General features: G+C 38.4%; 1 protein-coding gene across 6 annotated transcripts in view; it reads right to left on the bottom strand.

Annotated features, from left to right (window-relative positions):
* Positions 1-15,712, bottom strand: part of MTMR3 (myotubularin related protein 3) — a 119,797-nt gene that overhangs the window by 22,465 nt on the left and 81,620 nt on the right. For all 6 annotated transcript variants that reach the window (XM_037510861.2, XM_037510863.2, XM_037510864.2 and 3 more), the window contains 4 exons: positions 14,190-14,272; positions 12,098-12,264; positions 7,650-7,746; positions 6,578-6,691 (listed from right to left, as the gene is read on the bottom strand). In XM_037510861.2, coding sequence (XP_037366758.1) covers positions 6,578-6,691; positions 7,650-7,746; positions 12,098-12,264; positions 14,190-14,272 — 461 coding nt within the window. The remainder of the gene's footprint in view (positions 1-6,577; positions 6,692-7,649; positions 7,747-12,097; positions 12,265-14,189; positions 14,273-15,712) is intronic.

The following is a 15,712-nucleotide window of genomic DNA, read 5'->3' as shown; positions in this document are numbered from 1 at the left end:
ATAAATGAATACTCTTAGAGAAAACAAATTAACATTCATAAAGTAAATGCTTGAATCTTTACATTTATTTTTGGGAAATCAGGTAAAAAAAATAGTATACTAGTTCTGCTACTCAATAATGAAGCATAATCTCTCCTCTTTAATATAGCACCTGAATATCCTGACGTAACAGATGGTGAGACAGAGAAATACTTCTTTTCTCACTGACTTCTGAGGGCCCACCGTAGCACTGTGCACTCATGGTTGGCTTGGGAATTCTTTTCAAACCAAGATCCCACATTTGAGACTGAAGGGCTTATCTGATCCACAGTAAACTGCTTTACAAAATCTTCTAGGATTTCATGAGTCACAAAACACTCTTATACACAGGTAGTACAATGAACCAGCTACCTTTCCTTAGGCTACAATATTCTTTAGGAAAGGAATAGCATAAGCCATACTCTGACAGATTCTTTTTCAAGAAATAAGACCAGAAATCATATTCATAGTCTACTTTAAGATATGTTATTAAAACCCTAGGTATTCACAATTAGGAATTTCAGTTAAGCATTTCTAACAAAAAGTTGTAAAACATTATTTAGCAATCAAAAGAAATAAAGTTGTAATACATGTTACAATATGGATGAAACTTGAGTATGATATGCTAAGTGCAGAAAGCCAGTCCATTTATATGCAGTGTACAGAACAGTCAAATCTATATAGAGGTGGAAAGTAGAACACTGATACTCCAGGGCTAAGGGATTTGGAGAGGGAATGCCGAATGACTACTAAGGGGTCTGGTATTTCTTTTGGAGGTGGTGAAAATGACTGAAATTGACTGTAGTGATGCTTGTACACCTCTGATTACACTAAAGAAAAAAAAAATCACTGAACTGTACACATTGAAAGGGTTTAATTATATATGAAATGTCTCTACAGTTTTTTTTTTTAATTTATTTTTTGGGTAGAACTGGGGTATAGACCAGAGGTTTGGGGGGCAGGGGGATGCTGAGAGAATTCACTAGAGACAGACTGAAGAACAGAACAGGTGGATCTACTGAAATACACTGTTAAGGGGAACAGCAGGTGAAACAGGAGCATCAGGTGAAATAGGAGAGGTTTGCTGCGCCATGTAGGTTAGCTTCCTGGCCGGGGTTGGATCTCAGGCAGTCATGGTGGGCAGTAATGGTGGTAGCGCTGAGTCCTAACCTCTAGGTCACCAGAGAGGCCCTGCTACAATTATTTTTTAAAAAGTTACAGAAGCAAATGGCCAACAGGCATATGAAAAAATGTTCAACATCACTTGTAATCAGGGAAATGCAAATCAAAACTACCATGAGATACCATCTTACACCAGTGAGAATGGCACATATTAAAAAAACTAGCAACAACAAATGTTGGCGAGGATGTGGAGAAAAAGGAACTCTCCTGCACTGTTGGTGGGAGTGCAAACTGGTCCAACCACTGGAGAGCTGTGTGGAGATTTCTCGACCTACTAAACATAGAGCTTCCATAGGATCCAGCAATTCCACTCCTAGGTATTTACCCAAAGGACACAGAAACATCAATTCCAGAGAGCACCTGCACCCCTATGTTTATAGCAGCACTATTTACAATAGCTAAGCTTTGGAAACAGCCCAAATGCCCAAAAATAGATGATTGGATCAAGAAGATGTGGTACATATACACCATGGAATATTACTCAGCATTCAAAAAAGATAAACACATGCAATTTGCAGCAACATGGATGGCGCTGGAAGGGATCATGCTCAGCGAAATAAGCCAGAAAGAAAAAGAAAAATACCGGATGGTCTCACTCATAGCAGGAATCTAGAAAACTTAAATAAGGGACCAGGAAAATGAATAACTATAAGAAAGTGAAAATCAAAATCAACAAACAACTATGAACCAGAGACACTCTATGGGTGGTGGGGGGCGGGGAGGGGAGGGATTGGGGATTGCAATTGTATGGGGAATATAAAAATAAAATTTATTTAAAAATAAATAAATAAATAAATAAAAATAAAAAGTTACAGAAGTAACCAGTCCATTATAAAAATAAATAAGCAGAATAAAAAGCTAGTAAAGTTAATAAGCAAATAATTTAATTGTCTCTCAACTCTATATCTCATTAAAATTGTTTCTAAACATATACATGCCTACACACATATAACACATATGTATGGCTCAGATACTTTTTGTTTTCACTTTGAAAAAATATCAAATGAGAATATGTTATAAGTTTTTAAAAACAGCCTATAAATATTCCCTCTAAGCTTACATTTTCAGCAAAGCAATAATGCTCAGTGGTTCTGAATCCCACTGAGATACTCCACAGCTCTGCCTAATCTTAGCTAGCTCCTCGAATTGCCAGCAACATAAAGATCAGAGTTTACACATCCACATGACAGGGCCACATCTGGATCTCTACCAACCATACTTCTTATGAATCTGTCCCTTTTACAAGGCAGCTTTTATCTCATTAAGGGGTGGAGTTAGTGTGGGAGGTTGTGGAAAAGGAATGAAGTGGTCCAAGTGATTCAGAAAGATTAAATCCCAAAGGCTATGTCAGTCAGGGTTTGATCAGAGAAGCAGAACCACTTAATTAAACGAGACACAAAGTGAGCTATTGGGAAAATGGCGCCAACAGACTTGATGGACACAGGTTTGCAACAAATCTTCAATTTGTAAAAACTGTGGCATCAACAGTATGATCCTGGGCAAATTACTAGACTTTTCTGTGTCTCTACTTCCTTCTCTGACTTTTTTCATTTTGCCCAATCAAAGCCAGGTCCTGGGTACAAGCAGCCCTAACAGCAGCCCCCAGAGTGTTACCAGAAGTGCAGCCTCTGCTCCTCCTCAAGTGCCACTGGAGAGAACTGCTGGTTGTTATGAGTTGAAAGGAAGGCTTGAGGCAGGTGTCAACCAAGCAGGTGTCAACCAACTCTTGGTTGGCCATAACTTGGTTTGGGAGAGTGGGGAAGGCATGTGAGATGGGGGCTGAAAGCAGGGGTACCCTGATTTTCCTTTTCTGAGGCACCTGCCTGGCAGTACCACAGCTGAGGCCTGTTGAGTGGGAGGGTGAGGGGGGTTTAGACTGGGGGAGATGCAGCCATCCAGTGGCCAGGGTAAAGCCTACCAGGCCCTGGTGAAGAAGAGTGGAATGTCTAAGGGGACATGGATGGAGTAGTGTGGTCCTGGGAACCCCAGCCTGCCAGCTGACTACATGCAAAACCTGAGGCCTTCACACTTTCTGCACCTCCTGCCACAGCAAACTAGGCTATGGTGACTTGGCCCAGGGTTCTCTGGTCCTTTTCTTCAAGGGATCTGGGGCATGGATACCACCTCTTTCCCCTTCCCCAACCCTGGGAGACCCTCCCTGCCCACACTTTCCGCATGAAGAGAAGGCAGTGCAATGTCCACCAGCTAGTGCTGGCGTGCAACACCTGAATTGCTACCTGGAATGGTCTCCCCAAATAACTTCTGACTTGACAATTCTAGTTTCTTCAGGAAGGGGTTCCCTCACTATCTTGGCTGGGGGTGGGAGAGTGCATTTGGGTGGTGTGTTGAAGGAGAGGGTGTGTGGAGGAGCAACTGGAACTGCAGTGCATTGGACCACAAATGGATTTAAATGAAATTACTATGGATTCTATTGTGTTCTTTGAAGAACAGTATGAGAAAGATTTTTATTCTAAATTCTAAAGTCCATAAGCAATAAACTAAATTTGGCAATTAATCAAATTCATCTGAAACTAATAGCTTGCTTAAAGTCTTTTTTTTTTTTAAGATTTATTTATTTATACAAGCACTGGGTACAGTCAGAGGTGCTGGAGGGCGAGAGGATTCACCAGAGCCAGAAACAGAACAGGCAGGGGGACTGAAGTACACTGCTGAGGGGAGCAGCGGGAGTGGCAGGAGAGGTCTGCACACTATGTGGGACCCTCGCTGGCGGCTGGGGATCGAACCAGAGCTGCAGAGACTGCGGCAGCTTCGCAGCGCGGCGCTCAGCTGCTGCGCCACCAGGGGAGGCCCTGCTTATAGTCTTTAAATCTTCCCTGAGAAAGACAATGGAAAGCACTATGTTTTACCAAGACACCCAATTTGCTCACCTACTAGGTGGATCCACCTGGAAACAAAACCTCATTGATTTTTAAAGTGCCTACTAGCATTTAATAGGTGCTGGGTAACCAATGAGTCACACTTTCCTGGAAAAGACTGGCAGGGCCTTTTTAAGCATCCTCTCCTCCCTCTGTAGAGTCACCAGCAATGCCGAAGAGGTACAGTAGATGGCACTCTTTGGTCTGGTTCTTGGGTTTAAGGGCCATGGCATTATAATAGCTAGATCACAACTGAGCTGTTGCAGTAAAATTTTCTGCTGTCTTTTAATATGCTTTAGACTACATAAAAACAAAACATTAAGACTAAAAACCACTAACAAGAATTTCTATCATTGTACAGAACCAGGAAAAATACAAAAATTAAGCAGTCCAATGGCAAAAGTCCCCTACTAAAAACACTGAGTGCTTTGATTTTATACAAATACATAATGTTTAAACTATCCTGTTGTATTAGGCAAGCTCTCTAAATGACTAGAAATTTCTAATAATCACTCAATGCACAAAGGGGGAGCTGTAAACTACACTACAGATGGGCGCCCTTTGCACCATCTTGCTGTGCTAGAGCAATTTCTGTCTCCAATAATAAATCCAATTAAGCACTCTCATCACAGTAGGAAAAAGCACTAATCAGGTGCTAGTTCAGCATGGTGCTGTCAAGTAACTGCTGCTGGCAATCTCGGGGATCATTACCGCAGGTATACAGACAACTAAATTCAGTAAATGTATGTTGGATTCAGAAGTATCCTGCCACCTGAGCTGGCAAAGCAGAGAGGATAGAGTATCTCCAAACATCCTTCAATATGCCCCTTACAAAGCTCCCAAATGATATCAACAACTCAGTATGAAGCTCAGACCTGTGTTCTGGAACCTGTGTTCTAGAACCTGTGTTCTGGAACAGAGGCCAGTTCCTGGAAGTCTAATTTTATGTGGACTCCAATACAAACTTTCATTTATCATCTGAGAGCAGATTCTGAGAAATTATAAATAAAAAAATTTCCATTCTATAGTCTCTAGAAAGGGATTTTTTAAAAAGTCCTATTTAGAAGAAAAAAATTTTACCATATTTATCCTAAGAAGTTTTTCAACCTGCACTCTTAGGATTCTCTGTCAACTAAGAGAAATCACCTAAAGCCCCTTACTTTGAAAATGAGTCTTATCCCCTTATGCTCAAAGTCAGCAAACCCCACAAATGTCAGAATTGTTCACCTAATACCACTAATGGCTAGAGGGCACAGCTAGCTGCTTTCCCCACCTGAATAGGCCAATCACTGACAAGATTCATAAATCCTTTCAGTTTTCACTGTTCTCTAATTCCTGTGTCATTATTATCACTTGAATGATAGATAAATTTGGTGACCTACTTTTCTAGAGATGTCTGAGAACAACAGTGATGAAAATTGAGATCAAAAACTTAAATCTTTCCACTGAGCCAGAAGTAAATACTTATTTATCTTTCTCATTTAGGTGATTACCAGAATTTGCTATATCAGTGAATTAAAATGAACAAGCTGGTTACGCCTCAGCTGGAATTCCACAAGAAGATAAATCCTTTCCTACAACATTCCAATGGAATGACTGAAAGTTTCTAACTACGTCATTGGTTTAGCTCAAATTCAAGGAGAGTACAAAAAAACTGCAAACTGGGAAAAATGAAATAGAGAATATGAATATTACAGAGAGATGACATCTGAAACAGTTTCAAAGAAGAAATAACTTTTTAAAAATTAACATGATTCTATGAGAACTGAACTTTTCACTGAATTATAAAAGCAGCCCTCAGGAATACAAGCTACTCCAGATACTGCTTAGAGAAATTTGGTATTTATAGAGTCATTTATATTCCATGGCATACATACAAAAAACATCATTCCCATTTTACTAATTAGAAACAGGCTGACGTGAGTTGGGGAACTTTTTCAAGGTACCATAGCAAGGAGTATCAGAAAAAATTAACTACAAATCTGTGCTCTTCACCATATTACCATTTCCTTTCAGAACTTGCCTCCCTTGGCTTTTCCTGCCTTGATCTCTAAGATCTTCTATGCAATCAAGTCCTAGACTTGTTCTCTAAATGTTTCCATTTAAAAAGGAGTTCTTCCAAATATCGATGTTTCAACCACAAGACAATAACAAATGATTCAACTCTATACGCCCAATTCTCACTTTCTAGGACTCATCCCTCAATCTAAAGGCCAACATTGAAGCTAAATGCAATAAGCACATTATCTTCCCAGAGAATGTCAGAAGGATTTTGAAATACCAAGACAAGTCACTTTTCTATTAAATTTTTCTTATCAAAATGTCATGAACCATCAGTTAGTTTTCTGGATGCAGTAAGTACTAGTGTGTGACTAAAGAGCAGCTTTAGTAATAAGGAAGCAGAGAATGGCCTGGAAATTTTCCCAGAATCCTTCCCTCCCTTCCCAGATTAGCAGCAGCAGGGGTGGCAGACCAAACAGAGTCTAGCCAGGCTTGCTTACCTGTAGACAACAGCAGGGATGCGCTTCCAGGACCTGAAGCTTGCTACACTTTCTAGTTCTTTGTCAGTGATCCAGGCAGGCACTATGAGCTCCTGTGGATAGCTACCACACAGCCTAACAAGAAAGGTGAGAAAGATGGAGAGGAGGAAGGAGGGGTGGGGGGGTGGGGGGGGAGAGAGAGACACATACACACTAGGTGAGCCAACAATAAAAAGGATGTTGATTCTCCATCTTGATTTTTTTGCTTTGTCACTGACAACAGGCAAAAGTATGACAAAACACCCTGGGTTCTTAACTCCTTAGCCAATATTAAGAGCTGCATACAGTAATCAGTTTTTCCAGTGAAAAATGAAACATTCTGGTGGTAGTCACAAATAGACGAGGAAAACAGAAGGGTTAATGCTTTCAATTGCTATAGGAAAACTTAAAAGAAGAAGGATCTATTAAGTCCTCTGGACTTTTTTTTTATTGGATCACAAAATCAGAGTAATTGACTGCCCTCCTCCACCAAAGTATTTATTGTATCTTTTAAGGAAACCAGTAATGAAAAATATTTAATAATGGTTACATTAATATATAATGGTCAAATCATCAAAGCTGTGAAGACAGTTTTAGGTCAATGTATTAAATAACAGAATTATATTCATGCCTACCGAAGGAGATAAACTAAAATTAGTCATAAAAGCCAGCTCCTAAGTGTTCTGTCACTGTTCATGAAATCACTAATCCTACCTCTAACATGATGTCAAGTGACAATGAGAACAATGGAAACTGCCAGCCTACAGGTAAACACAATTATTATCCAGACAAGCATGTGACTGGAAGGGAGAGGCCTGGAGGGGTAGAAAGGAGGTCCTAGGAGCCTGTTAAGTAAAGATCAGTTTCCATCCCAGTGGTGATAGAAATGTGAACAAAAGGCTCAAAAAGTACTCTGACAATCATGCATTTAGATTTAATAAATACTCCATTTGAAAGAAAAAGTCTAAGTTCAAATGTTCTGCCACATGAGAATTGGGGTTTCCATAAAGGTTTTGGCTGAGAAATACAGTCCACAGGGACTCGTATAACTCACTTGTACTTCTCATTGATGTTGGAAATCCTCCAGGCGTTGTTCATATCAAAACCCATTCGCTCCACTTCATTTTTAAACCTTGACGTTACGTGCTCCCCTAGGAGACAAAAACAGAAGAAAGGGAGAAATGAATGCCATTTTGAAAATAGGTGGAGTAAAAGCTTTGTTAAGGAATAAAAGCATCACTTTTTAAAAAGTACTACGTATCTATTTTTTACTATATATGTATATAGTAAAATAACATTTAGTTTTAGTTTAAAAAAAAATCCATCAGTTAAAGATTATGAAGAGGAATGAGAGAATTAGTTTTGATCAAGAATTATATCATCTCATACAAAGAACTCACACAACTCAACAAAAACAAAGTAAACAATCCAGTCAAGAAATGGGCAGAAGAACATAAAAGACACTTCTCCAAAGAGGCATATGAAAAAATGTTCAATATCCCTTATATCCAGGGAAATACAAATCAAAACCACATAGAGATACCACCACATAGCAATTCTTACTTTAGTGGCAATGAAAACGTTTTTAAAGTAATGAGTCTGTCTATCATAATCAGAGTATCCATTATAAGTCTAAAAAAATTTTCCGCCCAAAATAGTCTAGTTCCCTGGCTGATTCTGAATATTCACAGCCACAATTATACAGCTTAAAGGTCCTACTCAGGATGTAAGGAAGAAGAATAGTGCCAGTGCCAGAGAACTAGCCCACCTGGATTTTCAAATATGGAAGGAGGAATATTCTTTTCTATGAATAAAGTTCCAATACAGTCATCTAGATGCACACTTCCTAGACTGTGTCTAAGTTCAGAAGACAGGCTTTTACTTTATACTAAATACACAGCCTCACAACAGCGTACTACCATGATGTTCATGGTTAAACATGATGAGCTTAACAAGCGTTTCACAGAATAGAGTTCAGAGAGGTGAGCCTGTTACTACTAATCTAGCAATTAAACCCCATCATCTCTGAGGACTCATGATTAATACTCAAGTACAGAACACACCAAGAAGTCAGCTACAATGAGAAGGAAGTTGAGCACATAGGAGAGTAGCTTTAAACTTCTAATCTGTTCTTTTTTCAGACTTTGAAATGAGACTAAGAGGAGAGTCAGGAGTCTTAAAAAAGCTTTTGTAAATTTCTCAGGTGAATTCCAACAGTAATGTTGACTTCTTTCAAAGTGGATTAAGACCTAGAGCTGTGGTCACAGTATAGCTGGCTTACCTAAGCTCAACAGTCAAGATTTATATGAATAACAAGGTAATGATGTTATTTTCCCATTTCCCTCTTCCCTGACTCATTCTACTCTTAACAGGATTGGCAGAGAAGAATCCATAAAAGGCCTTATTAACCGCTAAAAGAATAAACTAACTTCCACCCTTCAGGTTCTATGCTTGTGATCGCATGTGCTGGGGCAGATAATACAATGCATTACCCCGAAATAACTCAAGTGCTGGCTCAACCTAAGGATGACTTACAAGAGTGTAGTTGTCTACTTTGCTCATATTTAATGAGTAATATTGTAGACTCTACCAACAACATTGTTGGGTATAAAGAGAAGAACCAGGTTGACAGGCCTTAAAAATGCCACCATGGTATTTTTTATTGAGTACAGTGAAAATATATAAAAGGAAAAGATCATACATATACAGAGACTCAAAATGCATGTGAGTGGTAGCAGGTTAACTTAAGTATGGACTACATATGTTGAGATAAAACAAAATGCAACCTTTACTCAGAGTAAGTTATAACCAATCAAGATAGCATCACCCTATACAAGCAAAATATTTTTGCAAACATGCCACAGAGGACGCACATTTATTGAACTCTTTAGTACTAACAGATCTGATCTTCAGGATATCCAGATCAGTTTGAGCAAGAAGAAAAAAGAATGTCCTAGTTTGAAGAACAAAGCAATCTGAAACAGAGAATAAATGACTTGCCCAGCATTGACTCAAAAGAGTCAATGAATGAATGAGCCAGAGAACATTTACAAGCATTGCCAGATTAACTTCAGATACTTAAACTGACCCAGGACAGTACTGTTAAGATAGATTTGGAAATAAAAACATAAATGAAAGGGCTTCCCTGGTAGTCCAGGGGTTAACGTCTCAGCGTTATCAAGCTATCGCCAGCCACTGCTGCCTGAGTATGATTCCCAGCCAGGGAGCTAACCCACATTGCACAGCAGACCCCTCTTGTCTTGCCTGCTGCTCCCCTCAGCAGTGTATTAAAGTAGATCTGCCTGTTCTGCTCCTTACTCTGTCTCTGGTGAATCCTCTCACCACCCCCCACCCACCTCTGGCCTACACCCCAGTTCTTGTATGCATAAATGAAAATAAATCTTTAAAAAGAAAAAGAAAAAAAGCCCCAGCGTAAACCTCAATGGAAGGAAGTTCACAAAATTTCACTCTTCAGTAATTTAGTATTTTACTTCCAAGCTGGACATACTACAAATTCAGTGTTAGACCAGCAAACTTCTATTTATACGTAACATCAAGTTTATAGACAATTGCCTGCAAAATAACAAACTTGATCACAAAGCTCTTTTTTTTTTTTTTTTAAGAACACCTGCACCCCTATGTTTATAGCAGCACTATTTACAATAGCTAAGCTTTGGAAACAGCCCAAATGCCCAAAAATAGATGACTGGATCAAGAAGATGTGGTCCATATATACCATGGAATATTACTCAGCATTCAAAAAAGATAAACACATGCAATTTGCAGCAACATGGATGGCGCTGGAAGGGATCATGCTCAGCAAAATAAGCCAGAAAGAAAAAGAAAAATACCGGATGGTCTCACTCATAGCAGGAATCTAGAAAACTTAAATAAGGGACCAGGAAAATGAATAACTATAAGAAAGTGAAAATCAAAATCAACAAAAATCTATGAAACAGAGACACTTTTGGGGGGGTGGGTGGAGGGAGGAGAGGGATTGGGGTCAAAATGGGGGGGTTGAAATTGTATGGGGAATATAAAAATAAAATTTATTATTAAAAAAAAATAGAGTTCTTGGGAGAATTCCAGTACCAACTATCTAGAGCAAAAGTGTTATTTAGCATTTTCTAATAAAGAATATGAGAATGATTTGCTCCAAAAAAAAAAAAAAATGATATTGGCGAATTTCAGATACTAAATATTACTTTTGGGAGAATCTACAGTATTCTTCTTAGCATTCAGATTAAAGGATGGTAACCAAAGTAAGGAATCTAAGTAAAATTATCATTCTCCTGGTAGTTTATTTAGAAGTGACTAGAATTTCTAAAGACAGTTTGTCTCCTTACAGTTTAGTGCTGCTGCTTCATCCTTGATACCTACTAATCCTACTTTGCCGCTGTTTGCAAAAGGAGTGATGTTTCTACAGTCTCTTTAATTTTCTATAACTCCCATTGGCTACCGCCCACAATCAGAGCTCAGGGCTGCCTGGCACTGCCTCTCTAGCATATTCTCTTTAGCCCTGCTAATTAATGCTGGAGGGCCTTCTCCTTCCATTCACCAGGTGAGGGCAGGGGACATGGCTGGAGTTGGGACTAAGGACAGCCAGGAGAAGAGGGTATTGCAGAGGCCTGTTGCTGCAACAGTAGTGGCAAGAAAGCAGCCTTGAAAATACACCTGAATCTGCTTCACCTCCTTTTCACTCCTCCCCGCTGGAAGCAGGGGTGGAACTGTGTAGCTTTATGTACACAGGAATAATCTTCCTAGAATACATCCAGACGTGCAGCACAGTCCAAAAAAAAATCTTAAATAAAAATCGGATGCCTCTTTGCAAAAAAAAAACAAAAAAAAAACAAACAAAAAAAAAACAACAAAGCTCTTTTTGAGGGAGAAAGAGAAAGAGTGGGACAAAGATTTCATGAGGAATAAGGAAGCAGGGATTCCAGTACAGGTTTGGCTTCTCTATTTGTCCTTAGGAAAGTCACCTGGTCTCTCTGGACCTCTGATTCATTATCAATAGGATTAAAGGGGTGAAAATAGGTAATCTATGACTGAAAAATTTGAAAAAAGCAAAAGATCATTTTGTACTTCACAGTTCTATGGTCTAACCTCATAACTTTGTTCAGACCATTTCTGTTCTGTTCCCTATTATCTAATCAACAAACCCTTATTCAACATTTAAAGGTCATTACTAACACAAAGTATTTCCAAATGTATATATAAAACTCATAGCTTCCTTCTGTTAGGCTTTACAGCACCCATCAAACCTTATACAGTTGTCCATAGGCCCATTAGATTATGATGCCAAATCTAGTGTTCCTCCCTTTCCCTGAAGGCAAGAAACAGTCTATCTATAGGGTTTAGAAGAATGATGGGCACATACTAGAGCTCCATAAAGCATACACTGATTGAATACCTGAATACTCAGGAGTCTCATTTCATGTTAAGGGTACTTTAAGTGGCAGGTCAATAAAACCACGGTGTGCGCATTTTATAAAGGCCTACCTGGTCTGCATAGGTCTCCATGTTGCTCTTTTTCACTGGCATAGACTTCCATGCACCAAGCGTGATAGGCAAATGAGAAAAGATCTTCTATTTTAGCAGGTGGTCGGATTGCATTGTTCAGTCTCTTAAGCCACTCTTGACACTGCTCAAAGGTTGAGAACTGACACCTTTGTAAAGTCAAACCACAATGTAATCAGAAGACAGTTGACAAAACTAAAGGCATTTCAAAGTTCCTATTCATGGTGAAGGTACAACTGCAGTCAAGAAAGCTTTAGAGGGAGCCATTCACACGTTATCATTAGTAGTAAGAACAGGGCCAACAAATTTATCCAATGGTGCCAAATTCCAAAAAGAAAGCTAAATATGAAAAAAAAAAAAAACTTATTTTTTTAAACTAGAGAACTCTCTTCTGATAATAATTAATGACAATTGAAAGTAAAATGATAATCACTGCCTTCTGTGAATGGGATTGCATTCTACTTCTTCCAAAGCCTTATGATTGTCCCACTGAAGAAACATGTCTAGAGAAATTCTTTTTGTCAAGACATATTAGGCTGAGCTAAAAATTTATTACAGCACTACTTTTGATGAGTTAGGGAGTATTTTAAAATTTGTCCATTAGCAGTTAGAAAAAGTCAGCATCTTTAGAGCTAAATTAACACAATTACAATGAAGCTTTCAGCTGTGATCACATAGAAAACAAAACAATTTTCACTATCAACTGCAATTTTCAGTATGTATAACAGGTAAAATAGTATACAAAAATACATTTTCAAATGCAATGCTTAAAACTGAATGAAAAGCAAACTTTTCAAACTGTGAGTTGTAGCCAGAATCTATCAGAAGCAAGCCAAATCTCAACAGCCCAAAAAACACCTCAAATACTTACAATAAAACCAAGGAGATCACTTAACCCCTCTCCCATCCCTATCAATGTGGCTCATCAATATGCCAACACACAAAGATTAATGGCACTCCAGAATAGGACAAAGAGATAAAGTAAAAACTTGGGGAATTTAAAGCTTGTAGGAATATTCATTTTGCCACCATTATAGAAAATATTAGATCAGATAAAACCATTAATGGATGCTAAATCTGGAGAAATTCAATGAGAAACAGGGACATTTATTTGCAGTATGTTAAAATGCCCCCATAGATGCTGTTCATTAGTTACAGGGAGAAAACATAAAAATTATAACAAAAGCAGGTGATACCTTAAGAGAGATCAAAATTAACATCACCAATTAAGGGACAAATAGACACAGTTTACCTCCAGATGTAATACAACACCTTGAAAAGGACACCTCACACATACAATATTCTAGCTGAGAATATATGATCTCAATTTAATCATGAGAAACATTCAACAGACACAAAATAAGAAACATTCTATTAAAATGAAAGATAGTATTCTTCAAAATGTGACTGTTGTAAGACAAAGAAAAGTGGTGAAGAATGTTCCAAATTAAAGACTACAGAATGATGGTAATATATGACCTTGAATGGATCCTGGTCTTAACAAAAGTGAGGATGGGGGAAATGCCATAAAGGCACTAGGTCAACTACAAAATTAGGCCATATGTAGTAGATTGGACACAAATTTTATGAGCATAAAATACTGGGTTGTTGGAAAAGTCATGATGTATTTTTTTCTGTTTTCTAAGCAAAAATGCATTAATGACTTTTCTGACAATCCAATAGTAAAGCTGATCATGATATTATGGTTTTATTAAAAAAAAAGTCCCAATTCTTAGGAAGCACACTAAAGTATTTCAGCAGAAAAAGCCATTACTAAGTTGAAAAAACCAAACACCCCTTCCCTGCAAACAAGAAAGCAAATGGGGTAAAATGCTAACAATCCTGATGTTCTTTGTACTATCTGCACTGCTTTTGTAAATTTGAAATTATCCCCAAATTTAAAAAATACCTTTCAACATAGCAAAATATCCTAAAGATAAACTATTCCAGGCAGACTACTCAGAAAATATTCCCAACAAGGCTGACCTTCGAAAGCTATTTTTGTTACTAACCCATGGATCCATTCTTTAAAAATAGTTTCCATACTAAACAGCATCATAAACACACCACATACCTGATAACTTTGCAGTCTTTGCAAGTTAAATGAAGTTGAAATATATCTCGGCATTCAACACTTTCTATAAGCTGTAATGGAACCTGCAAATTAAAAAGATGAAGTCTCAGTCATTGACCCCGCAAAAAAGGCATTGACCCCGCAGTTCTTCAAATGTGTCTAACAAGAGTAATTAGAAAAGCTCTACAGGGGAAAAAACAAACACAACTGTAAATTTATCGAGATCAATAGAACTCAAATGATTTACTGCAGAGTGAATTAAAGTTTCCCTTTCTCTATATAAATCAATGGCATCGTGTCATATTATAGCATGAAAAGGAGGTCCAGCCTCTGAAGAATAAAAAATATATTATCTCTCAGGCATCAAACTCACAAGCTCATGAAAGTAATAATTTTAGATGCTATATCTAGCCATGATTTTCAGTGTCACAAAAGCTGTAAGGTGGCTTTCCTGTCTTTTTCATAGAAAAGAACTCAGATCAAGTTATTAGCAGACCTGTTGTCTGCCCCAAATGAAAAAGTGACTTTGTGTTCCTGTGCCAGCTAAGGAGAATTCTGAAAAAGGCTGGAAATCTAAACTGCCTGCAGGTCCTAAAACTATCTAGGTCTGATTTGCTTCAAAAGAACAGTTTAAGAATCCTGGTTGCTACATGGGACTTGAGGTATAGGCAAGCTGGAATGGATCTCTTCCTGACAATCTGGTCACTGAGCATAGGCATGTAAGTACAACAGTGGAGAGGGGTCGGAGAAAGGAGATAAGGGAAAACATCTCAACAAGATGACAAATCCTCACATTGACATGAGAATCTTCTATCCCTCAACTTGTCCTGATTCATCCTCTGGCTTCAAAAAGCTATTTCCAAAACTTCTGAAGAGAGTCTGGTGAAATAATAGAGGACACTATCACTCTTTTGAAAAGGAGTGTACCACACTCTTTTGTATCACATCCAGCCAAAATGTGGTTCTCGAGAGTTGTGAAAGTTAATTTAGCATGAGAAGAGGGATGTATCGCCTCCAACAAAGAATTAAGAGTGATGCCTGTCCAGGATAGCCCTCATGTTAGCTGAGCCAGTTTCAGAAACATGCTTCCTACAAACATTGCCCCACCTACGCAGTTACCAGAGTCAGCAGAGAATTCTCAGAAGAACATAGCAATCAAAAATAAGCCCAGTGCTGGATGTCTGGGACAAAGAAACAGAACCTGGGGCAGGAAAGAGATGAAAACAAAATAGTAAGAGCCAGATAAATGGCTGGGATTTTCTACCTCATGACCAAAGCCTTTTGGGTTCTAAGTCTATAGTCTACAAAATTGTAACTGGACTAGGAATAAGATAAAGTCTAGAAAATATTGCTTGTGTTCTGAGACAAAAGGAGCTTTTGGCCCTCTGATTTTGCTTAAGTCCTTAGCTCCAAGGAACTAAAGAAACTGCAGCTGAAGTGGCAAAAATTCTTCCAAGACCTGTATGTTTAAGAAGGAAAAAAACAACAGTGTATCAGTAGCAATAAATTGTAGAGGAGGAATA

The sequence above is a fragment of the Talpa occidentalis genome, unplaced genomic scaffold (genome assembly GCF_014898055.3).
Source record: "Talpa occidentalis isolate TD23 unplaced genomic scaffold, MPIMG_talOcc4v2.1 talOcc4.14, whole genome shotgun sequence".
In the NCBI taxonomy this organism is placed as follows: domain Eukaryota; kingdom Metazoa; phylum Chordata; class Mammalia; order Eulipotyphla; family Talpidae; genus Talpa; species Talpa occidentalis.
Note: the sequence above shows the minus strand (reverse complement) of the source record. Positions and strands in the feature narration are given on the sequence as shown.